General features: G+C 48.8%; 1 protein-coding gene and 1 long non-coding RNA gene across 3 annotated transcripts in view; both read right to left on the bottom strand.

Moving 5' to 3' along the window:
- LOC138304252 (uncharacterized) overlaps nucleotides 1–25,906 on the bottom strand; it is an 86,662-nt gene extending 60,756 nt beyond the window's left edge. The window contains exon 1 of the long non-coding RNA XR_011205526.1: nucleotides 25,625–25,906. This is a non-coding gene — a long non-coding RNA (uncharacterized lncRNA). The remainder of the gene's footprint in view (nucleotides 1–25,624) is intronic.
- On the bottom strand, nucleotides 8,280–13,451 carry LOC138304251 (apoptosis-associated speck-like protein containing a CARD). 2 transcript variants are annotated; one of them, XM_069244150.1, is made up of 3 exons: nucleotides 13,098–13,449; nucleotides 11,311–11,379; nucleotides 8,280–9,014 (listed from the first exon to the last, which is right to left on the bottom strand). In XM_069244150.1, the coding sequence occupies exons 1-3, from the start codon at nucleotides 13,372–13,374 to the stop codon at nucleotides 8,755–8,757; spliced, it is 606 nt and encodes a 201-aa protein (XP_069100251.1). In that variant the 5' UTR covers nucleotides 13,375–13,449; the 3' UTR covers nucleotides 8,280–8,754. The 2 variants fall into 2 exon arrangements, with proteins under 2 accessions (XP_069100251.1, XP_069100252.1); XM_069244151.1 differs by lacking the exon at nucleotides 11,311–11,379 and having other exon boundaries at nucleotides 13,098–13,451.
- Nucleotides 25,907–26,717: the final 811 nt, after the last annotated feature.

Genomic DNA, 26,717 nt, shown 5'->3' with positions numbered 1-26,717 from the left:
CGCTCTAAATGCTCATTTTGAACCAAAGACCAGTACTAAATACGAGCGCTTCGTGTTTCGACAGGCGCGACAACAAGCAGAGGAATCAATAGACTCATTCTGCATGCGACTGAAAGAACTGGCGAGCTCATGCCAGTTCACCGATAAGAATGAAGAAATCAGAGGCCAAATAATAGAAGGATGTGCCTCTGCAAAGCTGCCGGAAAGAATCCTGGAAGAGTCAGGAAGATCGCTGGCTGACATTCTCACAAAGAGGAGAACCAAAGAACTGCCCAAGGCTTGAGCATCATACATGGAAGCTGCGCTACAAGGACAAGTGGAAGTAGAAGCAGTGAATGTAATCACATCAATGTCCAACAGACCCAAGTCAAGGAGGAGCCAACCCACACCCAGAACCTGTGGCTACTGCGGAGAATCCGCACATCGCCCCGCTGAGGAAAGAAATGCTCAGGGTGCGGCAAGATGAACCAATTCCTGAAGGCCTGCCGGTTGACGAGAAGAAGGACCCTAAGCACAGCGGCGAAAGCCGTTTTTGATGTGGATGGCAACGACAATGAGCACTCCATACATTCTATTTTCACCATTGGCACAGCCTCCCGCTTGGCAAAATGACTACTCAAGTGCTGCATACACATAGGAAGTCACCCGACCCAAGCAGTGATAGACACCGGAGCTTCAATAAACATCATGTCGTCTGACATGTATGACAGCATGCAACCACTACCAAACCTGACCCCTACGACCATCAAGGTATTTGCATAAGGACAATCCACACTGCTAGCCATAAGAGGGAAATTCAAGACAAAGTTAACATATGGGCCCCACTCCGCCGAACAATAGGTTTATGTTGCTGAGGATAAACATGGCATGATGCTGGGGTGCAGAGCGGCTGAAGCCCTTGGCATAGTTGCATTTGCGTTTGGAGTCTATGAAGAGTCCATAACCGACATGCTAAAGGAATTCCCAGGCATATTTGACAGCATTTGCTGGCTAAAAGGAAGAGAGATCAAACTACACATCGACAAAACAGTCCAACCCGCTGCTTTGGGCCATCGTCGACTTGCCTTCCACCTAAGACCCCAAGTTGAAAAGGAACTTAACAACCTCGAAGCAGCCGGCATCATCAAAAAGATGCCTGGACCCATACCGTGGGTGTCTCCCATCATAGTCACCAGAAAGCCCAAGCAGCCCGGTGAAGTGGGGAGCTGCGTTGATTTGAGGTTACCAAACGTTGCCATTAAGAAGGAGTGACACCTCACCCCCACCATCGACGACTTAACCAGCAAACTGAGTAGGGCATGTTGTTTCTCAAAACTGGATTTGAGGTCAGGATACCATCAGCTAGTATTAGCAGAAAAATCCCGTTATATAACAACGTTTTCAACACAAGTGGGACTCCGTTGGTATCGCTGGCTAAACTTTGGCATCTCCAACGCCGCTGAAGTGTTCCAGAATGTAATACACAAACTCTTGGTTGACCTCCCTGGAGTCATAAATTTCAGTGATGACATTCTCGTACTTGTCCACACCCTTCCAGAACATCACGGCCGCCTCCGGAAAGACCTGCAACAGAAGCAAGAATCTGGTCTGACCCTCCATCGTAGTAAGTGCAAATTCCTCAAAAGGAAGCTCCATTTCTTTGGTTACGTGTTTTCAGCCAAAGGCGTTACTCCTTACCCGGCCAAAGTCCAAGAGATCAGGGAAGCAACCCCCCCAACAACTGTGATGGAAGTCTGCAGCTTCCTAGGGATGGCCAACTACTGTGGCAGGTTCATCAAAAACCTCACCCTACTAACGCAACCTCTGAGAGACCTCACGAAAGCAGCTGTACTGTGGGAGTGGGGGCCCGAACAAGCCACTGCCTTCCAAGCCACAGCGGATGTACTATTGGCCAACACAATCCTGAGGTATTTTGACCCCTCCAAGACACCATCATATCGGTAGATGCTGGTCCGAGAGGGTTAGGGGCTGTGCCACTGCAACGGAAAAGTCACAAAGCCTGGACCGCAGCCGCATATGCCAGTCGATCCCTCACCAACACCGAACAGCGATACTCGCAAATAGAAAAAGAGGCCATTGCCATACAGTGGGAGTGCAAGCATTTCCATCTCTACATGTATGAATGCCCAATCACGGTCCTGACGAATCATAAGCCCCCTGATCCCTCTTTTTTCAAGAAACTGCGTCAAAGCCGCCTCCTCGAATTGAGAAGTGGATGCTCCAACTCGAGGAGTATAACTGCCAGGTTGAATACCACCCCGGGGTCCAATAATCTGGCAGATTACCTGTTGCGTCATCCAAGAGCCACCACTGATGAGGAATAAAATGAAGCACAAGAGACAGAGGAATACATGAGGTATGTGACAGAAAGATATTGACCGCTCCCAATCTCGCATTACACGCTTCACCAAGCCACTCTGCAATTCAAATGCATCCAGAAAGCATTGACTGCCATCCGAAACAACCACAGGCATATCCTCAAACTGCAGTGGCCGCGACATACCCCGCTCACCAGACGCATCATGGAAAGCCTACACCACGTCCGTGAGGCACTCATGGCTGACCCAGAAGGATACCTCCTCAGAGGACATCGCCTGGTCTTCCCAACAAGCCTCACTGACCGAGCTGTTCAGCTGGCCCACGCTGACCACCAAGGAATGTTGAAGATGAAGAACAGACTACGTGCCAAGGTGTGGTTTCCCCTAATGGATGAAAAAAAGTGGAAACTCTTGTCAGATCATGTGAATGGTGCCAAGCAACAGGCAGTCCCAGCCCCAGTGTACACTGAAGGAGATCCGAAACTACCATGGGAAGTGGCAAGCCTCGATTTTGGGAGTCTCCCAGATGGCAGACACACACTCCTACTGATTGATGACTACTCGAAGTATCCAGAAGTTGAAATCATCTTTACGCTGGTGGCCAGCGAAGTAATACCCAAAATCGAGAAAATAATGGCCAGCCATGGGCTCATAAAAAAGCTGAGGACAGATAATGGCTCGCCGTTCCAAAGCCACTAGATAGCATCTTACTTTGCTTCTTTGGGAATTGTCCACAAAAAGATAACCCCTCGCTGGCCCCAAGCAAATAGCGAGGTAGAGCAGTTCATGAGAACCCTCAATAAGACAATCAGAATCACTACAGCCTGTCAACAACTTCCCAAACTTGCCATCTACTCGTTCCTCTGAAGCTCCCACCTGACACCCCACGCCACTACTGGGTGCTCACCAGGACACCTCTCAATTGGACAAGTAGTACAAGACTGCATTCCACATCACCCAGACTGGAGACCTTACCCAATTAATCATGAACAAACCTACAGGAGGCGAGTACCAAGCCAGTCGGAGGAGGAACACCAAAACATCAGACCTCCGAGTGGGCGACAGTGTTGTGGCAAAAGACAGAAACCCAGGGAGTAAGTTCAGGCTCCTGTTTGACGCCTGACCGTGGACCATTACACGGCATCAATGCACCTTGGTAGTCGCCAGACGGGGTACGGAAGAAATTGCCAGAAATATATCAGTGCTCAGATGCTACTTCCCCAGAAGTCCCCTGTCAAGTCCAGCATGCACAAGTGGCCTTTCAGCAGATGACTGTAAACACCTTTCTGTAAGCCCCAGTTCACCCACTGCCTTGGCTGTGATACATAGTGGAGAAGTCACCCCATTGCCAGCATAGCTAGGGTCTAGTGGAGGATTGCCTCCTCTAGTGGAAGGGTCAACGCTTGACCGTGGTTGCCGCACCAAGCACTCTCTACGGAACAGCCCCTTGCAGTGGCAGCCAGCAGCTTTAGGAGGGGGGGGCGGGTAGGAAGCACACACACACACACACAAACTCATTCTTTCACAGACACGCACGCACATCCATTAACATCACTCATACCATTCAAACATGCACGCATGCACCAAACATTCATTTTAAAATATCACACACACTCATTCTTTCACACACGCACGCACATCCATCCATTAACACGTATAACATTCAAACATGCACGCATGCACCAAACATTCATTTTAAAAGATCACACACACTCATTCTTTCACACACACACGCACGCACATCCATTAACAACACTCATAACACTCAAACATGCATGCACGCACCAGACATTCAATTTCAAACATCACACACACACACACTTACCTTCAGCCTCCAGGTCCCAGGAGGGTTGGGACTGCTGCCTTCCCTCATTGGATGACCTTAGGTCAGCCAATGAGGGAAGGCAGCAGTCCCAGCCTCGTCACAGAGTGGGATGGGGTCAGTGAGACTGCTGGCCCCACCCCACTCTGTGACTAAGTGTCACTGATTGATACTCGCCCTGGGCGCTTCAGGGCATAAACCTGAAGCGCCCAGGGCGAGTGTCAATGGGTGACCTTTCCTCATCACCCAGGGGAGGGCCTCGAGGCACCTCTGCTGAGCCGAGGAGGTCATGCCCATAGGAGCTGTGACCTCCTCAGCCCAGCAAAGTTCAGCTCAGGCAGCCAGGAGTCTGCGCAAATCGCGCATGGCTCACTCCTGGCTGTCTGAGCTGAAAATGAAGAGTGTCTGTCCGGCTGGCCTTTGTTCAGCCTGACAGACACACTTCATGAGGGCCAAAAGGTGGGGGGGCGTGGCCCCTCCGCCCTAAAGGACGGGCCGCCACTGGCCCCTTGCCTTCTGTTAGACTAACAGACTATGTAATTTGAGTGTGGTCCAAGTCCTAGCTCACAAGGGGTGGCTCCGTCCCCCATTTTATCTGGTTTATTGTATTGCTCTAATTTGAGGAGGAATGTTGCATCGCGCCCACAAACTGGAGCGACTACGCTACCAAGAGAGTCTGGAGCATGGGTAGGTGTAGCAAACCCCCCGTTTACATGTGTGGACAAGAAAATAAATGGGGGTGTGCCCGCTAGGTGAGAGGCCAGAGTAAATGCGCGGATCGCCAGCGGCACACGCCGAAACACAAATAACGTGTCCTGCAGGTTTTGTATAACGCGCAGCGCGGCATCCAGCTTTGCCTGCCCAGACTACACAACAGCTGACACCTCACTGAGGCGCCAGTACTTCATTGATGGCGAGCGAGTCTGTGCTAGTTTCTTGCTTCGGGGGTGCCAGAGACCCGCAGGGATGCTTCACTAGTGGGTCTGCAGCCTGACACAGTGTGCTCGCTTCTCCAAGCATATGCTTCAGCAGACCACTACTTTTGAGAAAACCAACAAAGTGCTTACCATAAAATTGAGCTAAATTAAGGGACGTTCAATGGACTTCTTGGGGAAAGCCCTTGTGCTTTGCTCGCCATTACTTTTTCCTGAATATCAGGGTAGTGTTTTAATAGTTGCAACCTAACTAACGCTGCAGAGGCCAGCCCAGACACATATCTGAGTACTGTACAGGGCCGGACTGGCCGTAGCAGGCATCAGGCGTTTTCCCGGTGGGCTGGAAGGGTGGGGGGTGGACGGTGTTTAGATGTGGGGCCGGTTTTGTTACTAGGGGCCGGTTTTGGCCCTTAGTAAGAAAAGAACAAAAGCAGCAGGGCTTCGCCAGCTGCACCCCCACCCCCCCCTCCTCACACACACACAGCCCTCGCCCCACCACCACCCCGACCCAGGGCTGGTCTGACAAATTTGCCAGGGCTGCTTTGGGTTCGCAGCCCGACTCTGTAGCGGAAGATGACAGCGTCTCGGAGCAGGTCTGCGCCCACCTGTGTTTTACCTGCACGTTCACAGTGCTTTTTAGGGTGAGGTTGTTGTAGGGTGACCACCCGTCCGTAAATTTCACGGACTGTCCGTAATTTCACCCTGCCGTCCGTTGTCCGTGATGAAAGGCTTAACGGACGGCATTTGTCCGTAATTTTTGCCTTTCACCTAAAGGACAAAGGACTGCAGGGTGAAACTACAGGCAGATTAGCTTCCCCAGCTGCAGTGAACGGCAGGGGGTCTCCTGTGCTCTGAGGGAGGGAGGGGCAGGCATATAAGATAAGGCTTTCTTGCCAGGGTGTCCCCTTCCCTAAAGAAATGCAAATGTGGGCAACTAGTAAATCTGCAAATGTAAAGGGACTTGAAAACCCACATCCACTTTAACCAAAGGAGTCACTTGAAGCTTTCTAATAGCAAATATATATTTTTTTAGAGAGGTACTGCAATGGTGCTCCAAGGTGAGTTTTGGAGTGTGTGGTTTTAATGGAGTGTTATGAAAAATGTTAGTACTAGGTATAAAGTCTATATTATTCAAATCTGTATTTGAGAAGCACTTTTTTTATTTAACAAAAAATGTATTTGCGCATTTTGTAGCAGCCTATATATGATGTGATTGTATTTATATAGTGCTTACTATCCCTGACGGGGCATCAAATGCATGTTTAAAATAAGGACTTGTATATTCACAGTTCTTTCAGGGGCCTCTGTACCTCATAGAACTAACAAACATTGGCAAAACCAGTAGGTCTAGTCTATGCAAGACTTATTGGCTTTGCCAATGTGTTCTAGCCATGGTATACACCAGAGTGGCTGTTGTTCATGGCTAAAAGTTAGTGGCATAGTGGTGAGGAGTGGAGTGGAGTGGAGTAGAGCGGCATAGGAGCAGTGGCGTAGAGCCCAGTGGTGCAGGGTACAGTGCAGTTGTTTAGAGTGCACTGGCGTAGAGTGCAGTGGTTTAGAGTGCAGTGGCATGAGTGGCGTGGGACAGAATAGAGTGGCACAGAGTGCAATGGAGTAGAGTGGCATACAATAGAGTGGCAGAGAGTGCAGCAGTGTAGAGTGGTGCAGTGGCATAGAGGGCAGAGTAGACTCGTGTAGCATAGTGCAGTGGTGTAGTGTAGAGTGGTGCAGTGCAGAGTAGAGTATAGTGCTGTAGAGTGCAGTCACGTAGAGTGGAGTGATGCAGAGTAGAGTGGCATAGAGTGCAATGGCATAGAGTGCAGTGGCGTAGAATGCAGTAGTACATAGTAGATTGGTGTACAGTACAGTGGCGGAGAGTGCAATGTTGCAGAGTAGAGTGTCAGTGCAGTGATGTAGAATGGAGTAGAGTGGCACAGAGAGCAGTGACGTAGAGTACAGTGGTGCAGAGTAGAGGGCAGTGGCGTACAGTGCAGTTGTTTAGAGTGCATTGGCGCGCAGTGCAGTGGCATAGAGTGGCATGGGGTCGAGTAGCCTGGGGCAGAGTAGCATAGAGTAGAGTGGCATACAATAGAGTGGCAGAGAGTGCAGTAATGCAGAGTGGTGCAGTGTCATATAGTGCAAAGTAGACTCATGTAAGATAAATGTAGAGTCCCTGACATACATTCCAGTGCTGTGAAACTACAGACAAGTTGTGGGTACCTCACATCCTGACATTAGGTGTGAGACTGTCGCCCAAACCTTCTGCCCTGCCTCTTTCATTTTTTTTAAAGTTGAAAGTCAATGGGCGGTTGGGGTAAGCCAGATATTTTTGTTAAATTTGTTTAAACTAGCATAAAGTTAATTACCCTAATGTTTCCCCAACTGTTTGCCAGGGGTTTTAAAATGCTCAGAAACAATAAAAAAATTGCTGTTACTTTCTCTTCAAGAAAGAATTGGTAGATTTGGTTAGGGGGATGGCATTGCCGCAGTGCTGAAGGGCACTAATTTACTACTGAACAAGGACGTAATGTGACACCTGAATGTAGCATACCAGGAGACAATCACAAAAAGACCACAGTGAATAAATAGTGCTATGTTAAAAATGAGTGAATAAATGTACTGACAACATAGTGAGGCATGGCCTCTCCTGCGTGTGTCTGTAAAACTGACGTTTGTTGTTGAATTTGTGTCCTGAATTTTGACCCTTTGTCCTGAATTTTTGTCCTGAATTTTGACCCTTTGTCCTGAATTTTTTGCAGTCCTGTCCAGAATTTGTATCAATGCCAGGTGGTCACCCTAGGTTGTTGGCGCCTCTGCTGTGTCCGTTCTTGACAGTGCACTCTGCCATCCTCAGGGGACAGGCACTTCAAGGACTACAGAGCAGCTCGGTGTTTGCAGGTCTTCCGCTCCGCGGGTCATGAGGATGTCGTCTTGCGCTCCGAATGACTCCGGAATACGGTATACCTTTATTTATAGCTCCTTTGTACGTGTCGTAGCCTCGTTGTAGCGCTATAAATTATCTGCTTCTCTTCTTTTACCTTTAGTTTACCTTTTAGTTCTCTGCAGATCTCTGAAACTTTGAAAAATTCCAGCAGATTTTTGATATTTTGTAAATTACCTGCTCATTTTCTAGCTCCACCCGAGCTTCCAGGCAGAAAGAAAAAATATGGAAACATAATAAAGAAAGGGGCAAAGACTAGGGCCAAAAGACTCAACCAGTGTTGTATTGCAAAACATTTAGACGATAGAAAGGAGCATCAGTTTGTACAAATGTTTGTAACTGACTTCATTTTTGAATAAAATATGCAATGCAAGACAGGTGAAGCTAGCACTGGTAGAAGCTCCAATTTAAAATATAAAAAAACAATTTAACAGATAGAAAAACACCCTCTCCTTCCTGTCACCCCCATGACACTGCTATAAATCCAAAGGCACTGGGACTGTTACATAAAACTGATAATTATAAAAACAACTTTATGGGGCTGAACATTTCATGGTAATGGAGAACTCGAATATAGTCATAACACCGTATAGCTCATTCTAGCACCAAGTCAGTGTTAGTGGACGCATTTCTTATCTCCCTTCCTAGAACAAGAACCTGAAATAAACATGAAGTAACCTGTGTTTTTCTACTTTTTCAGGAAAGTCCTTTGACTTTGTGTTTTTACAGAAAACCCTTTTACTGCCCCCCCAGGTCTCTGACGAGAGGGCCATTCTGCTCTCTCAGTGCTCGGTAGAATGCTTCTTTGCCAGCTTCACCCCAGCCATGCATGAATTTGTACAGCTCCCGCATCTTGTTCTGAGTGGTAGTCATCGCCCGCACTAAATCATACTGTTCTTCTGTCAGGAACTCCAGACTGAACAGTCGGTCAAGGATGGGCTCCACCAGAGTGCACCGGCTGATAATTGCCTCTCTATGCTTGTCCACAAAGTGCTTATCTGTGAAGGAAGACAAAAAGACAGTATTATGTTTCGGTCTGTCTGATAGTTGTGTTAGCCCTGCATCAGGTCAACAGAAAAGTGCATATCTTCTCCTAATCTAAGCCCCTTTCCCACTATTTGGGGGGAGGGCTCCAAACCACCTCTGAACCCCATCAAGTTTTCTATCAAGGTTTGAAAGTCATCATACACGTAGGACCACCATCTCCCAAAAGACTGGAATATGAACTATGGCCCATATTTATACTTTTTTAGCGTCACATTTGCGCCTCTTTTTGACGCAAAAGCAGCGCAAACTTACAAAATACAATTGTATTTTGTAAATTTGCGCTGCTTTTGCGTAAAAAACTGACACAAATGCGGCGCTAAAAAAGTATAAATATGGGCCTATGTGTTTGTAAAGCAAGTGCTAGCTCAAACCATGTTTTCTTTTCCAAACTCATGTCTTTTTTATCAGTAGCCAGAAACTAAACACAATCAGCTTCTTCATTTCTCTGTATTTGCTGCTATATCAAAGACTTTAAGTGATGGCTGTCAATCATGTTAAGTCTGATTTTGCTGAATACTGACTGCAGTACTTGGGAACTAACCAACAAATGAGTTTATGTATTAGGTGTGATTACTTTTCATTTACAGTTATAAATTATATCAGTGGCAAGATTTATTTGACATCTATGCCTCATGGAATGTCTGGGACTTGGCAACACCGAAGCAGAAGACGTGCAGACTTTTTTTCAGACCATGTCCTGCTGACCTCTTTTCTTTGACAATCTCTAATGGACTGCATAAGGGCTTGCAGTCAGACAGTGTTTGCTCTATGAACACTCTACTGGGGAAGCCAGAGGTGCTACCACAGGTATACACTGGGCGCTGACCTGATGACCCTTTCAGCCTAGCTGGCTCCAAAGTGCCTTCTAGCTCCCATGCTAGGACGCCAAACCCACAGATACATCCTCACTGGAAAAGACTTATGGGGGTTCTATTTGTGGACCCAGCAGGAGTATCTTTGAGGGAAGAGAAACTATAATAAAGGATATTTTTACCCAAGTAATTTCATGGATTTCTAGTGATGTTTAGTCCTTTCTGGATATCAGCCTACTCTGACTCCCAAGACCCCCTTACCTCAGATCTCCTTTCATGATTCCATCTACTCCCTGCCCTCAGTCCTCTTTTCTCCAATATATCACATCCATTCTATAAATTACTTCAAAATTGATAGGAAGTAAAGGAAATAGAATCCATAAGAGCTACATGGGGGTCAGTGTGTGGGTTCAGTAGATACTGTGTGTTTCTATTTTATTAAACAAAATAAATATGCTGTGTTTTGCAAACTTATTTTAGTCCCTTCTAGTACTTGAACTGACAGTCTAAAAGGCGGGAGTGGCTAAATGTGACACTGTGAATAACAGCACAAAAGCCAGATTGTGGAGTAACTTGTACAAGTCCTAGTCATCCTGCAACAGAACACATAACAGTGCCAACATTTGACCACATAATTGCTGGGATCCTGTCTGTGGTGCTAGTGCGCAGTCTTAGACAGCCATGAACTGGTATTACCAGGATTCGCCTTCCCTTCTGTTGAACATGTCTATGAATAGTGATGAGGAGAAGGGCATCACTCAGATCCCAATGGACCCAGCAAGATCACTCAGACATATGCCGGATCCCTAGACACCAGCTTGATGCAACACAGCACTAGCAAAATCCTCAAAGGGATCAGTATGAACCCAACAACACCTGCAGTGTTCAAGGAGGCATCAACAATATTACAACCACTATCAGCTAAATCTTGAAGTCTGACCTGGGACCACAGGGTCATCCCACCTGACACTACAGATGTCCAAGACGCACTAGCTAGATCCCACACGACCCCAGTAGTAGCTTCAGACATCCACACAGACACCACCGAAATCCCAATGGGCGCTGCTGAGATGCCAGCAGCCCTTCTAATACAAACACTAAACCTGCTGGAGAAGAACACGGCCAGAATCTCACACACCCTGCTGCTCACCTATGCACAGAAAGAGGCCTGGACAGGACTGGTCACTCTCTTGAAGGGTGCAAGGGAACCCTTCCTCCCACGCCCGCCCTAGAAGAAGAGGGCATCACTAAGGAGGTGTCATGGCACGTGTAGGCATGTCTCCAGCGGTACAGACACACGCCTCGCAGATTGTCACACGGTTCACTGATAGTGATGGATAAAATCTCCCTCTTGATCCAGTAGTGACCCCCTGTGCGTGCTCTTAAGGCACCCTTCTTCACCCTCCCTGATACTCCTCTGTAGCTTGAAGCTCACCTGAAGCTGTGGTTCCTGCAACACCCGAGCTGGGGTTCTGGGGTGGCGCGGTGCTCCCTGCAACACGATCTGTGTGCAGAAAGATTTTAGGAGTTAGAATAATTGTTGATTGAGCACTTTGAACACATCAAACCCTTTGTGACCCCCAACCTTCAGAGGCCACCTTGTGGCTCCCTCCCTTCCGCTAAATCTGCGCTCCTAAAAGGTTGGGACGAAGTTAGTGGCAGTGCCTCAAAAGTCTCGGAGCCTGGAAAAGTCCATGGAATATCGGGTATGCACCTAGAAGGTCAGTAGAGCCGGAGACGAGTCAGGCATATATAGCTGTCATCTTTCATATTGGCCTTTTGGCCAACACGGGATCTAGTACTGTAAAAAAGGATTGTTTGGTTGTGTTCTACGTGACGTGAAGCAAACTGGCAGTACTTGCCACAGTTCTTTACATTTCACTTGCGCGGTTGCCAAAGTTAGTCACTATCAGGCCTAAGCCTTGGACCGGGGGGACCAATTCATTTTTTGGAATTAATCGGACGTGTGATCTAGAAACTCAGCAGGCAAAAGGTTAGGACAACGCCACACCAGGTGTATGCCTCCATGTGTCTAGCAGGTCTTGCAGGGGCAGGGTTAGTTATGTGACGTTCCTAACTGACTCGTACTCCTAAACGGAGAAACAGTCAACCTGTTTACCACTGGAGTTACCCTATCCGTTTGTGATTTAGTGTTTGACTAGGAAAGACGTACAGTGGCCCCACCTCCCGCTCTCCACTCGTGTTAGGAGTTAAATACAGGGGCATTGCTACCATTAGCGCAGCAGGTACGGTGCGTCGGAACCCGCAGCCCTGATAATTTCTGCATTTTATCACCCCTAAAACAGTGGAACTGGTCAATTTATTTTCTTGCACCAGGGCCCATAGTATCCTGGTTACTCTACTGGTTAAATATCATGCCCATGCACTTTAAAGCTGGCTTGGCTGGTAGAGAGTCAGTCATACATCAGTCGGGCACCTGTAGCTTTGACGGTCATGTAACAAATCAGGCCGCGCGCCGTTAGCGACAGTCGCATCCCAGGGACAGGTTTAGAGACGGACTAGGTCGGAGCCATAAAGAGGGTATCTCATGATGCACTCCTCCGCAAGCATATTTGTACATTTCTAGTTGAAAAAAGAATCTCTTCTCCCGTCTCTCTTTTTCCAGAAAATCTTCGAGTGATAGGAAAGCGCAAGTGAAAGCAAACTGCAGACGTGTTTGGCAAATCCCCAACCCTTCCACCGTGCCGCGGGTTCCTGCTAAGGGCGTAGAATGGACGGAGGGCGCGAGACTCCCCAGCGCGGAGCCCTTGCGCGCGCAGCAGAGCCTAGAACCACGGGGGGGGGAGAGGAGGGGTATTGGGGGGCACCTGGAAGAGACGCCAGGGCCCAGGTGCATCCCTATAATAATGTTTTTACCTTCATTTCCTGAGTGTGATCGGTACACACATTACGCTTCCTCGAAAAGCCTTAGACATAATTATTTTAGGAGAGTGGCCGATAAAGTTGTGCATTTTGAGCTAAACGAGAGCCACACCAGGCAGTCGCGGGTCTGGTGCCAGTTACGGACGGGGTGTCCGCTGCTCCGTAGCCCTCCTGAAAGAGGCGCGTGCTCCGGCTGCCTCACCGAACCCAGCCCTTCGGGGCCACCGGGCAGGGCACGTGCCGTGCAGTGTGAAGCTGGGACTAGAGCACGGGTATCTTGGATCTAGAGCCAACCCGGCCACACCAGAGGCGAAGAATGGAGGATGAAGACCGCCATACCTGCCCCCGCAGCCTTCCGGAGATGCTCAGCCACGTCCTTCTGGTTGATCCGCTCCAGCACCTGCAGGGTGAGGCTCAGCCCGTACTCTAGCAGGTAATAGTTTACGATAAGGTCGGCCACGTCCATAGTGTCCGCCTTCTCCAGCTTCCCCCGTGGGATCTTGTCGTAGCCGGCCTGCACCTCGGCATCGTTCAGACTTCTCCTGAACTTCTTGAAGGCTGCTTCCTCCAGACTGTCCAGGGCGAACAAGATGTGTTCCTTCAGGGTCTTTGCCATGGCTCAGCGCGCCAGAGTGCAGACCCTACTGAGGGGGAACTAGGAAGTTCCTCATACCAGACTCTGAGGACAGGGGGAGGGGCCAGGAAGAGTGGGCAGACCAAGAGATACAATGTATGCAGTGGAAAACAGTGAAGATGTATTATTAATTATAAATATACGGAAATTGCCAAACCTGTGTTTTGGAGATTGTTTTACTGTTATGTACTGTAATGCGAGGCATAGCGTTATAACACATGGGACATTTAGTACAATTTTTCTCCCGTTCGAATACAGTCCAATTGAGATTTTTCTCCTGCGCTCTAGTTAGAAAACAAACAGATAATAACAATGGTTTTGGCTTTTCAGGGTGAAAATAATTTTACTAGTCTTCTTTAACACAGATGAGGCATGTAGCTTTCGGGACACACACATACAGTGACACTTCCAATAGTGCAAAAGGCCATTTATTTAGGACAGGATTTCAACATAAACAACATTGAACTTCAAATGTGTATCCAAACATTAACTAAACCCCCAACTTCCAGTTTACCTTTGCTCATCTCTCTCTCTTCCAAACCTCTCTTCGCTTCTCCTCCCCTAGACACACCCCTATTCCTCCTATGCCCTATTTGCTTCAAACAAACACCCCTCACTCTGCTCCTTCACCTCCTTGTAATCCCCCCTGGAAGGGTGGACAAGCCCGCATCTGGCTTTCCACCCTCCCCCATTTTCTGCCATCCAGCAAAACCCTCTTGGCGTTTTGCTGCCCCACCCCAGGGAAACAAGCCTTCCTCAGGTCCCTTTTTCTTTAAATACTCTTAAACTTGTTCTCTGAACCACAGCTTCTCGCCCCATAAATCTCTTAGCAGCAGCCTCAATTCTGCCAAATAGTACGCATTTCCTAACTTTGACAGGTGTACCCCATCGGCCCTAAAGAATTGCTCCTCCTGCTCCTTGATATCCTCATGCTTAAGGACCTTGATCCCCTGAGCCCAACAAAAAACCCTCATGGCCCTGTTCAATTTCCTGCGAGCCCGCTCAATGGCCCCGTGGTTAACTGCCCCTCTCCACACCCGCCTGGGCACAAATTCAGTCCCCACCAGGCATGTGCCGTGCAACCTTTGTTTCAAAAGTTCCAAGTCTCTCTGCATCAGTTGTATGAGTGTGAGCCCCGATAGCTTCACAAGGTCATTTTCCCCCAGGTGAATCAGTAGTAAATCGGGGCATCCCCATTCTGGCAAACTAGCATTTATAAATGGAAGTAAAATTCCCCACCTCATGCCACTCTTCCCCCACCAAAAAACTTCATGGTGTCTGCTAGGAAGTCCCATCGCCCTGCCGTAAATTTGCTTCTCTGCAAACTTCGCTGCCCAGTGAACGAAGGAATGGCCAACCAGCCACGTCACCATCTTGTCTCTCTGTGGCCCAGCCACGCAACCTGCAAAGAAAAAGCACTATAAAGGCTTTCATAGAACTTAAACCCCCCCCCACCGCTCCGGTAATCCTAACCGCCCGTTTGCAAATGCTGGATCATGGTCTCACATAACGCTCACAACATCTGGATTTCCATCTCCCTATGGCCTAATTTTTGCCCAGTCCCAACCCAAATGAGCTACCTCTGTAGCTGCGCCAATCCTAAATGAATGTGTGCCAAAGTCCATCGCGCGCCGGCCTATTCGCCCAAGCGCCATTCTCAACACCTGCAGCAGCTGATAGCTAGTAAGCTTCGCCCCCGTTTCATGGACGAATACCCCGAACACAACTGCCCTGCGCAGCCTTTGCTTGAATGCCACCCATTCCTTCACTGGGCACCCCAGCTCATCCCCCCCCCTTTTCCAGCTATACCCATTTCCCTTTTCCCAACTGGCCTGTCTTCGAGCGCCTGAGCCAAATTCCCAACCGGTCCCTGTGCATGTACACCTCCTTTGTCTTTACCCCTATCTCTTTTCCCACCCCCAACAACTCGGACACTCGAAACGCACCAAAAAACATCCAGACCATGCACAGGTGAAATAAACCCACTTCATACTCTTCCGAGCAGCATACCGGCAACACATGCAATACCTCAAGAAGTATTTCAAAAGTGATGGGTTCCCTGGCTGTTTTGCTTTCCCTGGACCTAACTCTACCCCAACCCTTCAACATTTTTCCCAACAAATCGTTGCGCGCTGGATCGGTACCAAAAACAGGTTCCCATAAAACGAAACCCCAGCCAGTTTTCCCCCAATTGTCGCCGGAGATAAACCCTCCTTAATCAGAAAAAGTACAAAACGCAGTGCGCGTGCCTCCAGATCTTGTGATCCTAAAGCCCTAAAATTTCCCACAACCAACTCAAAAGATTGAAAATCCAACCATGCAAGCCTGTAACTCCACCGAGTAGACACTGCTAAAGGCATCTCCACCAGCCCCGTGATCATCACGCTCCCCACTCCCAAATGTCTGCTGGGACCGCAGTCTTGTTCCATTCCGCTTCTGGGGCCAACTCGTGGAAACGCTGCCACTGTGAACGAGACAGGGAATCCACAATCTCGTTGTAAATCCCAGGTATGTGTGATGCTTTAAAAATAACATTTAGAGACAAACATTGAAGCATAAACTGGCGCAATAAGCGCAAAACTCTAAGGTCCCTCGCCTGCTGCCTGTTAACTAGTTACACAACCGTCATGTTGTCTACCTGGAAAACCAGTGTCCTGTTGGCCAATTCCTGCCCCCAGACTGCAAGTGCCACTAAGAGTGGAAAAAACTCGAGGAAGGCAATGCTCCTCCCCCGTTGCACCCATTGCCGGGGCCATGACTCAGCGCACCATCTCCCGTCCCAGTAGAGCCCAAAACCCGAGGCTCCCGCTGCATCTGAAAAGATTTGAACCTGCCAAATAGTATCAGTGTCCTCAAAAGACATGGGCACCCCATTAAAATCTTTCAGAAAAGTTTCCCAAACTTCAATGTCTTCTCTCAGAGCCAACAAAATCCTTATCCTGTGGTGTGGGAGTACTGCTCCGGACATGGATAAACCCAAACGCCTACAAAAAGTCCTTCCTCCCCTCACAACCCTGCAGGCAAAATTAAGGTACCCCAGCAACTTTTGTGCCGTTCTCAAATCCATCTTGCGAAGCCCCCGCATCATGGCCAGGAACTCTACCATCTCCGTGACTTTGATCGCCGGCAATTTGGCAACCAACGTATTGGCGTCCAACTAGATGCCCAAAAATGTCAACACTGTTAGCGGGCCCTCAGTCTTCTCTGGTGCCAAAGGCACTCCTGCCTGCTGAGTTAGTCCCTGAAAGTCTGCCAAAGCCCGGGCCCAAGCCCCCGATGTGGCCGTCCCCACACATAGGAAATCATCCAGGTAATGAGTCACCGTCCGGTGACCACTTCTTTTGACAAAAACCCACTGCAAGAAGGTACTAAAGGTTTCAAAAAGTGCGCATGAGATAGCGCAACCCATGGGTAATACCCGGTCCACATAAATGGCTCCTTCCAGCTGCATACCCAGGAGGTCAAAGTCTGCCGAATAAATGGGGAATAGCCTGAAAGCCAATTGTATCACACTTCGCCACTTCTCCCCTACGCCCATACTTCAAAACTAGCCGCACGGCATTGTCCACCGAGGCATAGACCACTTTGGAGTCCTCGTGTGCGATAAAATCGTTGACAGACGTTCTCTCCGGCCATGACAAATGGTGCATCAAACGGAATTCACCCACTGCTTTTATGGGCACAACTCCAAGGGGTGATATTATTAAATTCTCACTTGGCCATTCATAGAATGGCCCTGCTATTCTACCCAATGCCACCTCCTTTGCCACTTTGTCGCGTACCACCTGAGGTTGTTCTTTGGCAGACCGCAAGTTGTCTGCCCATCTCCTATACCGGGGACCCTGATATCCTACCCTAAAACCTTCATGAAAACCCCACTCCAGCTGACAGGCCTTATCCGTATCTGGATAGCTGTATAACCAAGGCAACAGAATCTCCAGCCTAACCGGCGTAGGACCCCTTTGGCGCAGTAGCGCCTTGTGTGCCCCGCCCCCTGGACGCCCTCCATTGCTCTGCTGGACTGGATAAGGAAAAGCATTGAGTGACCGGATGACGGCCCCTGCACTTGGAGCAATCATGCTTGAACCTACACTGCTGTCGAGAGCAGAACGCTTTATTGAAATTCCAGCAGGCTCCTGTGGTGGGCCCCGGGGTTTTGCTGGCTGCGCCCGCCCCTCCCTGGGCGGAACGAGACTGAAAAGGCTTGTACACAACTGGCAGTCCACTCGCTGTATGTGTGGAGGCCGAAGATTGAGCTGATGCCATCCATTGCATCCATAATTCAGGGTCCACGTCCCCCCATGGTTTTTCGGAATTTACACTCACCCTGGCCCTAGCTTAGCCATGCAAAACCCCCAAAATGTAACTGTGCCTTCCGTATGATGTCCATGTATTTGAAAAGTGCTATGGCCCTGTCAGGATATTTCTCACAATAAATACTGGCAAATATCAGGAAGGCAGATGTCCAATTATCCATGGTGATAGGAACCCTGGTCCTACGTGTCAGCTCCCATTCTTCTTCCTTGGAACCCACCTTGGCCTGAATATCCCTATGTAAGAGTTTAAAAACATCTACATATTCAAGCCTCCAAATTCTCGCTTTCGTTTTCTCGGCCACGTGTGACCCCAGCGGCATGGCCAGCCCCATATATGGGAGCCGTTTCTTATGGCTTCCCCCATCCTTGTCTTCTGTACCTGTGTCCTCCCCTGTCTTCTGAACACCTTGCTCTATACCCGTTGCGGGAAGGGCCTCCTTTATCTTGCTCACATCCCCTTCCTGACCTGAACCTACCCCGGTTGTCTCTAAAACTGACCCACCCCCGACACCGATGGACTTGTGTGTACACAAGCTTCTGGTGCCTCCCCCCCCGCCCCAAACTGACCACCATCTCCCCTTACCTCTGTCCACTGTTCCCATGCTCCGCGGCGTTTTCTTCAAGAACCGTCCTTGTGACGTCATTGGCCGCCCTCCCGTTGGCCCTTCTGCCGAGACGGTGTCCTGTAAAACAAAAGCAGAGTAAGAGGTTGTGCAGCACTTGTGCCCTCGCCCCCTCTTTGTTACACTGCTCACCTTCGCCTCCCGGATCTCTCCTTCTTCCCACTCACCCCCTTCTTCCTCATAATCCAGGTCAACTTCCTCATCGCCTTCCCACTCACACCTGTTCGCCACATGCCCACGTGGCTTCACTGTTGTAGACGCAATTTGTCCTTGTCCCACATGGCGCAAACCATGATTTTGATACCCACGTTCCTGCGGTGTAGAGAAGGCAGCCGCCTGTCCCTCTAGTGCTTCAGACCAACGTATTGGGGCCGTGTTGCGCCCCGTTGGCATCACTTTTCCACTGCCAACCTCAGCTGTTGGCATCGTCTTGCTTTTTCCCTTGTGGCCGTGTGCGCCACCAGGGCTTCCAGCGCCGACCTGCCCTTCGGCCGCGCTAGCCTCCTGTCCCCATCCCTCTACTGTCTGTGGTACCCAGACCCAACTCCCTGCCCCAGAACCCGAGGGCTGAGGTCCCCTGGCGGCCAATGCCTCTGTGGCCCTCCTGCTCACTTCACCTTGGGCTGCTAACTCCTCCCGGTCTTTGCACAGCTGTGCCCATCTGGCCTCAGTCTCTGCAACAGCCCTGCGTTGCTCCCGGATCCTGGCCCCCAAATCCCACGCCTCTGCCAGGTCCCACCCAGTCTGCCTGCAAAGGCCTGAGGGCCCGGGGCCCTCACCCTCCCCACCTGCCTTGTGCTTAACTTGTCTGGCCTGTCTTGGGGGTGTCTTGGCTTTAGCCGCCCCCCCCGGCCTTGCCCGAGTATTTTACCCGTTTCTTAGCTGGGGCCCGACCCCACCCGAGGAAGTGGGCCCTCCCTTAGGGCACGACAAATCCAAAGGGGCCCAGGGCCCCGGCATGTGCTGCTCCTCACCCGCTGCCCTTATATCCACTGTCTCTCCCCCCACTGGGTCCCCTGTGGTGCCCCAGTGCCCCACCTGCGCGGAGCCCGTGCAAATATCCCCCATTGCCACCTCTGTCCCTGCACTTTTGACATCCTCATCCTGTGAGAAAATTAGGGGGCTGGGGGTGTCATGCGCCCCATCCCCCGCTGTTCCCCGTTGTTCCTGGGCCCCTCCTTATCACCATCGGAGTCTAATGACTGACACGCGGCTACAGCAGCCGCTACCCCGGCTCGACGCGGCCCACGTCGGCCGCATCATTCCGACCCAGGCCTGGTCGAGAACCCCAGGCCTGAGCAGGTCGGAACGGCCGGCTTCGCCTAATACGCGAAGCGCGGCCTTAACTGCTTCAGCATCATGGCTGGTTGATTAAACAAATGCCGCGGGCCGCGGGCCCGCAGAGGCCTTGCACCCCGCGACAATGCCCCCCACTAACGCTTCTCCTCTGTGCTCACTAGCACGACAGCCGCAAAGCCTCGCGCCGCCACAAAATTAAACTAACCTCACTATCTTGCTCCAGGGCCGCAAACCCTTGGGGCCTATAATCCTTAACCTAAACCCACCCACTCGCCTTCAATCCTAGATGGAGGGGTAGGCCTCAAATTCCGCTCCTTCCTAACAGCGGTCGGCGCGGAAAGAGGCCGACCCTCCCTCCCACCCCCCCTTTTAAGCCCTACACTAAAACACATCCCCACTTACCTGCCACCAATCCGACTCCTCCACGCCACTTCCTGTCCTCTCCCGAACGTGCCCATGGAGAGACTAGAGCGGGTCTCTCTCTCCATGGGCCCCTCCATTCTGGTATTAAGTAAAAACATGGCAGTGTTTTTAGGTCATTCGACCTCACACCTCAAGGGCAGACAGTAGTGATCCTCATAAAACGCATTGAAGGGTGCATTCTGGGCACTCAATGTCCTCCGAGAGCAGAGGTATGTGTCACTATAAGAGAAAACTGTTGTTTCACCCTACTGCTGGCTTCAGAGGGTCATCCCTTATTTTAGTACCATGGACAGAACTCTTAGATGCACCACAAACAGACCTGCAAGGAGAACTCTAGCCGTTTAATGAAGTGCCAAGTTCTGCATGCGAAGAGTCGTGTCTTCATTGTTATTCAGGGTCCAGTCATCTCACGTTGACCGGTACACTATTTCAGGTCCTTCACACTAAACTGATCATGAGATTTAGAGAGAGCTTGACGTTTTTAGGGCTGGTGTCACTGAAGACCCTATGATTTTAATGAACATATATGTGTCTTATAGCGGCCTTCAATCACTCCTCTTCAACCTTTTTTCTGTGATTGCGTCATTCACTTTTTTATTTCTCCCATGCATAAGTGGGTCAGCACATTTCAGCCATTGGTTAACTTCAGTGTTACTGACGGCATTTAACTATTTACAAGGAGAACATCTGCACACGTTTTTTTCTTTCAGTACCACAAACAACTACAACAATGTGTGTTTTTCGAAAACAAAAAAAATGCCTTTAGTATTTTTTTTATATTGGTGGAGGCCCTTCAAATGAACATCAATAACGTTTCACAAAAGACTTTACTAATCAAACAAGCACTGGCAAGCCAAAAGACTGACCGCCAACACTACAGATTTTGGCTTTACCAATGCTTGTTTGTATTAGTTTTACTGTGTGAGCTTTTTGAAATTATGAAATGCCTATTTTCTTTTATGCACACACCATGGCTGAACAATCAGCAATGTATTTAAGATAATATCAGTGGTGTCATAGACTGTACCACAATGAACCACCTCCAGATGAGCTTAGACCTTGTTGTCCAACCTGCAACCTAATGTGAACTAAGGAGGCTCTGGAGTCCTGCCTTGTCTTTTATATAATAGGTGGGCTGTCAGGTTTCAAGGGACTGTGGGCAGATGCACAACAACGACTCAACTGTTATCACTCCTGGGGGTTCTTATAGTGCCACCCCTGAGGCTTAAAGTGTAAAAAAAAGCGATGGATAGAATGCTGGAATTAATCTCAACCACTTGTAGTCACTCTGGGCCGCATCCCTCACTATTTTGCATGCTGTGCCACTTCAGGTTTGTCCCGGTCATATGCAAAAAAAGTCTTGACCCTTCTTCAATGGTAACTGTACTTCCCAAACTACTAGCCCAGGTACTCCCTGAACCAGACCACAAGCAAACCAGGATAGTTTTCATTGGTATTATGGGCTCATCAGCCATGTACAGCTTGGTTCCCGTGACACAGTGTGCATGGGACCCACGTCTGTCCATACCCACCCCACCCCACCCCACTTAGAGTGACACACTAAAGTATACAAAAAAGTGATGGCTGGAATACGTGAATTAACCTCAGCCACTGGTAATCAATCAGGCCATATCCCAGTCTATCATTATTTTGCACACCAGGCCACATCAGTGTGGACCCAGCCCCTTCTCCAATGGGAACAGTCCAGCCCAAACTGCCAGGCCAGGTCCTACCTGAACCGTAACACATGCATGCCAGAACCTGTTTCACCCTTGTGGTTGGCTTATCAGACAGCTGTAGCTTGCTTCCAGTGGCACAGTATGCACAAGACTCACGTTGGGGCATACCAGTCCCACTTCGCATGATACACTAAAGTATACAAAAAAGTGATGGATGGAATGCTTGCATTAGTCTCAGCTACAGGTAATCATTAGACGTCCTTCATTATTTTGCACACTGTCACCTCTGTCTGGAACCAGCCATATGCAAAGCAGTCTTGACCTTGCTCCCAGTGGAAACAGTCCAGCCTGAACTGCCGATCCATGTCCTCCCTGTACCAGAACAAAAGTAACCCAGGACCGGATTCTCCCTTGTTATGAGTGCATCACTCAGGTATAGCTTAGTTCCAGTAAAAAATTGTGCATGGGGCCAATGTTTAGGCTTACCCATCACCCTTAAGGCGACACACTAAAGTGTACAAAAAAGTAATACATGGAATCCTTGAATTGATCTCAACCACTGTTAATCACTCAGGGCAGTGTCCCAGGCCATTGTTATTTTGGACACCATGTCACCTCAGTTTATTTCCAGCCATATGTAAATCAGTCTTGACCCTGCACCAATGAATGGGAACTGTCTTACTTCAGCTGCCAGGCCAGGTCCTCCCTGAACTGTAAAACAAGCAATCCAGGACCAGTTTCAACCTTGTCCTGGGCTCATCAGCCAGTTATGGTCATGTATTATGGCTTGGTTTCAGTGACTCAGTGTGCAGAGGACCTAGGTCACAGCATATCTGTCTGAGGTGGTATGGTGAGCAAAAGAAAGACACATTTTATTGCTAAACTGAGAAATTGCCAATGGATATGCATATTACAGGCATTCCTCATATCACCTTTTGTGTGTTTGATTTGCCACTCTAAGTGGCAAGGATATGCTCAGATGTGGTCCCGTGAACATTATGCCAGTGGAACCAAGCTGTACCTGGCTGATGAGCAATTATCAGGGTGAAACTGGTACTAAGTTGCTCGTGTTCCAGGTCAGGAAGGACCTGGTCAGGCAGTGTGGGCTTGCCTATTCCCATAAGTAGCAGGATCAAGGCTGATTTGCATATGGCTGGATCCAAACTGAGGTGGCATGGTGAGCAAAAGCACAGTGAGTTTGGATGCTACCCCAAATGAATGCCAGTGGTTAGACAAATTACAAGCATTCCTCCCCATCAATCACCTTTTGTGTGTTTGATGCACCACCCTAAGTGGCAAGGGTATGTCAGGATGTGGGTCTCGTGCTCACTGTGCCACTGGAACCAAACAATACCTGGTTGATGAGCTCTTGTCATGGCAAAACTGGTTGTAGGTTGCTTGTGTTCCTCTTCGGTGAGGATGTAGCCTGGCAGTTCCGGCTGGACTGTTTCCACGACATGCCTGAAACAGAAAACGTGTTGTGCACCACAAGCATAAGTACACAGTTTATTTCAAAATGGAGTGCGGCACCTGGGGCCAATCATGTCAACTTTAAAATACACATCTCTTAACTATAGTTGATCAAACATTTATGATTTTTTTGGTTTACTAAATGTAAATACAAGATAACGTGTAACATAATGTATAAAGTAATATATAAAACAAGCATTTGCAATGCAATAGGTCTCGCATTTGTTTGAGTTAGAGCTATTGGCGTTGTAAATGTATAACTGGACTTTTCTTGCAACATAAATTGGTCAACCCTACTGCATAATTTTGTCCTCTCTGCCCCATAATTCCAGTGGCCCTGCTTCTAACTAAAGCACTTCAATTCATCTTCTTCCTCTATCTGCAGCAAAAAATGAAAATATTGCCATTATTTAATATATTTATTTATGTTACACAAACATATACACGTAGAAGTAGATTACAACAGTCGTGAGACAGCGCATGCTGGACTGAGGGAGATAAAAGGGGCACTTCCTGGTCAATGCTTTTAAACAAAAGCATTTACTACTCACCGGTGTAGGCCTGTACTAGGCTTAAGGCCGCTGCATCTTGCAGCTTGCAAGCTACATCCCGTGCAAGGCGGATATTCAGTCCTGGCAGTTACCTGGACCGTGAGGCCTCCAAAGTTATATTTATTGCTTTATCAAATACTGCTAAAAAATGTTGGTCCAAAAAGGGTCTAATTGCATAATGATCATGTTATCGAGCTCAGCAGTGAAACAGCTGAGTTGCCTCCACCAGTTCGTGGAAAGAGCTTGCGACTTGAAAGTTGCACTTGCGCGTTTGCCAAAGTTGAGACACATTTTGTTTACATCCAGCTGTTAATCTGCGCTGGAGGTTCCTTCGTGATGCCCTAATGTCTGACTCAGACATGTGGTTGGTAGCATCCTTGGTGCAGTGGCTAAGCCAGGGTGATGAGCCCGGTGCCTGCCGGCTCTTAGCGCACACTGCAGTCTCCAACTAGTCGCAGATGGCACCTAGGGAGCCCTGGAGGTGCTGTGGTGGGAGTCGAAAGTGCGGCACTGGGTACGCCTTAATAGTGAACGAGCTTTACTCCTACATTATGCACTGATGACCCTAAAAGCGCTGAATTATCTGCTTTTACAAACTTTTGGCTTGACGAGTTAGCATTTCTTGTTCTCAACTGTAGCCTGTCTTGGGGGCGAGGTGAGCTCCTGCCATTAAGATACTGCACTTGAGGAGCAGGATGTTAGAGTCTCCAGCAACCTGTTTGTGCCTTGTCTCTCTGTGTGATCTTGGGCAAATTGTTTCACGTGGGCCATACAGTAATGGAAAGTTGGAAAGATGCTTATAAGCTGTGATAAAATCTTAGTTATGTCTGTTTAGTATCACGTCGGCTACATCCTGTTTGAATGCAGAACACGTTACACAGCTTGTAAACATACAATGTATACTTAGAAATAGCACTGTATACAGGAAAATACTAAAGGAAAGAAAAGTCAAAATGACAGTTTAACATCTGCTTCTTCAGAGTGTTTCTTTACGTCGTGGGAAATGCAATTATGGTAGGAGGAAAGAGTTTTTCAAATCGTGCGCATGTAAACACCTATTATTTGCAAGTGAATGCATGTTTAGCCTCAGATCTGCTCCCTCAGTGAAGGGCTGCTGACATCACAGGCCTTGCAAAGTTCTGCCTGGGTCCGACTGTCCGTACGCATACCACACTGTGACGTGCTTAATGACTTCAGCTAAACAAACAAGCCCACGAACCAACCAAACTGATGGGCGTGACATGGGCATGGTTAAAAGCCCATAAAGAGGGGTCCGGTATATGGTGGGTCGAAAAAGATGAATGGAGGGAGGAGGCTGGGACAGAGGGATGGAGAAGATGGACAATAAGCAGATGATACGCTACAGCGAGGTGATATTTAAGAAACAGGGGAAATCTGATTAATAGAATAACAAACTTGCCAATGAAAACAGATTACAATAAAATGCCACGTTGTTCATTAGCAACCTATGTCTTGGTGCAGAAATCGGTGATCTGTCCATTCTACCCTATCCACAATCATTCCTCTTTCAACAGTGTCTAAACAAACATCATATAATGATAACATTTCGGCTACACTGCAATCAACATGCAACGTAACAAAGGTAATAAACACGCCAAGAGTGGGTTTTGCTGCATGATATCTGTAAAGGTAAACTCAGTTGTAGGCGGAGACAGGGCCAGCTCCAGCCGAGTGGCGGTTCCCTAACCAGATGTGAATCATGGAGCAGACAAGGGCTAATAAAGAACGCCCTCTCAGAGGGCAGAGTCAGGCGAAGGCAAGCGGCACTACACTGCATTGGTGATGGGTGCGAAGGCCGAGACCCCGCCACTGATGCCTGCTGCCCCCGAGAGGAGTTCTCCGATACTCACCAGCCTCCTGAGCAGGGCAGTACGGGTCCGTGTGCTGTGTGCGGTGCTCTGCGCGCTACGACCTCCGCTCTGTCCGCCGCACGCGGCCTCCACTTTTAACAGAGATTGAAATGGAGCGCGCAGATCACCCGTCTCCTCCTCCTCATGGACGGGCCTCCGAGCGGGGTTTCCCGGAACCCTTCACAGGGGCAGCGACGTCGACAGAGGACTGCGAGGGGAGCCAGAGTTTCTCTGCTGCCTGTTTCGCTTTTGGAGCGTAGTTCGGACGTAGTTCGGAGGCTTTTTGAAAAAGAGGCCTGCAGCGTTGAAAGTATTTCTTCACACAGTTTGATATAACGTGGAAATTACACAAAAGTGTAAGGGTGCCTCATTGTTGTGTGGCCCTGTCTGATAAGCGGGACAAGAATGCAGCGCAGAAAAAGACACAGGACACGGTATTGAAGTGCATTTCCAAAAACTGCTGTGCGAACCTCTCAGCTCTCCTTTTATTCAGCGTGCGCCTTACTTCAGGCACGCAGGAAGAGAGCAAGAACCAGCTGACCCTGGAAAAGCCCCCCTCTGTTTTTATTATGTTTGCAGAGGGAGTTGTTGGAGAGGAGGGACTGAACAAGCACCCACACTGTTGAGGTGAAACAGGCAAATGCCAAAAAAAAGTCCCTTACAGAAGAGATAAACAGGACATAGCGTAATTACACAGTACTTTATGCTGCTCCCAAAGTGAAAAAAGGTAGGACAAAGAGGCAGAACTGACCACTAGCAAGCAAGGATTTTTGAAGGGCACTGTAACTAACAAATCAGAAGGCTGGAACTCACTCTATTCTATACTTTAGTATACAGCAGGCCGAACGCTAACGCTCGACCTAATAACAAATAACTCATGTAAATTGTGTAAGCAGGTGTTATGCGAATTACATGTAATCAAACACACATAAATGGGGAAGCAGCCTCAACAACAAAGCGGGAACAACGAGGTGCATTGTCCACGAAGGCTGAACAATGCTTTCGTGAACAACGACCTTGTTTTTCTCTGCCTTAACCACGCATGTCCAGAACAATTAACATGCGTGAGTAAGGCAGTGGAAAACAGACTCAG

The sequence above is a fragment of the Pleurodeles waltl genome, chromosome 7 (assembly GCF_031143425.1).
Source record: "Pleurodeles waltl isolate 20211129_DDA chromosome 7, aPleWal1.hap1.20221129, whole genome shotgun sequence".
NCBI classification, from domain to species: Eukaryota; Metazoa; Chordata; class Amphibia; order Caudata; family Salamandridae; genus Pleurodeles; species Pleurodeles waltl.
This window is presented reverse-complemented; position numbering and strand designations above follow the sequence as displayed.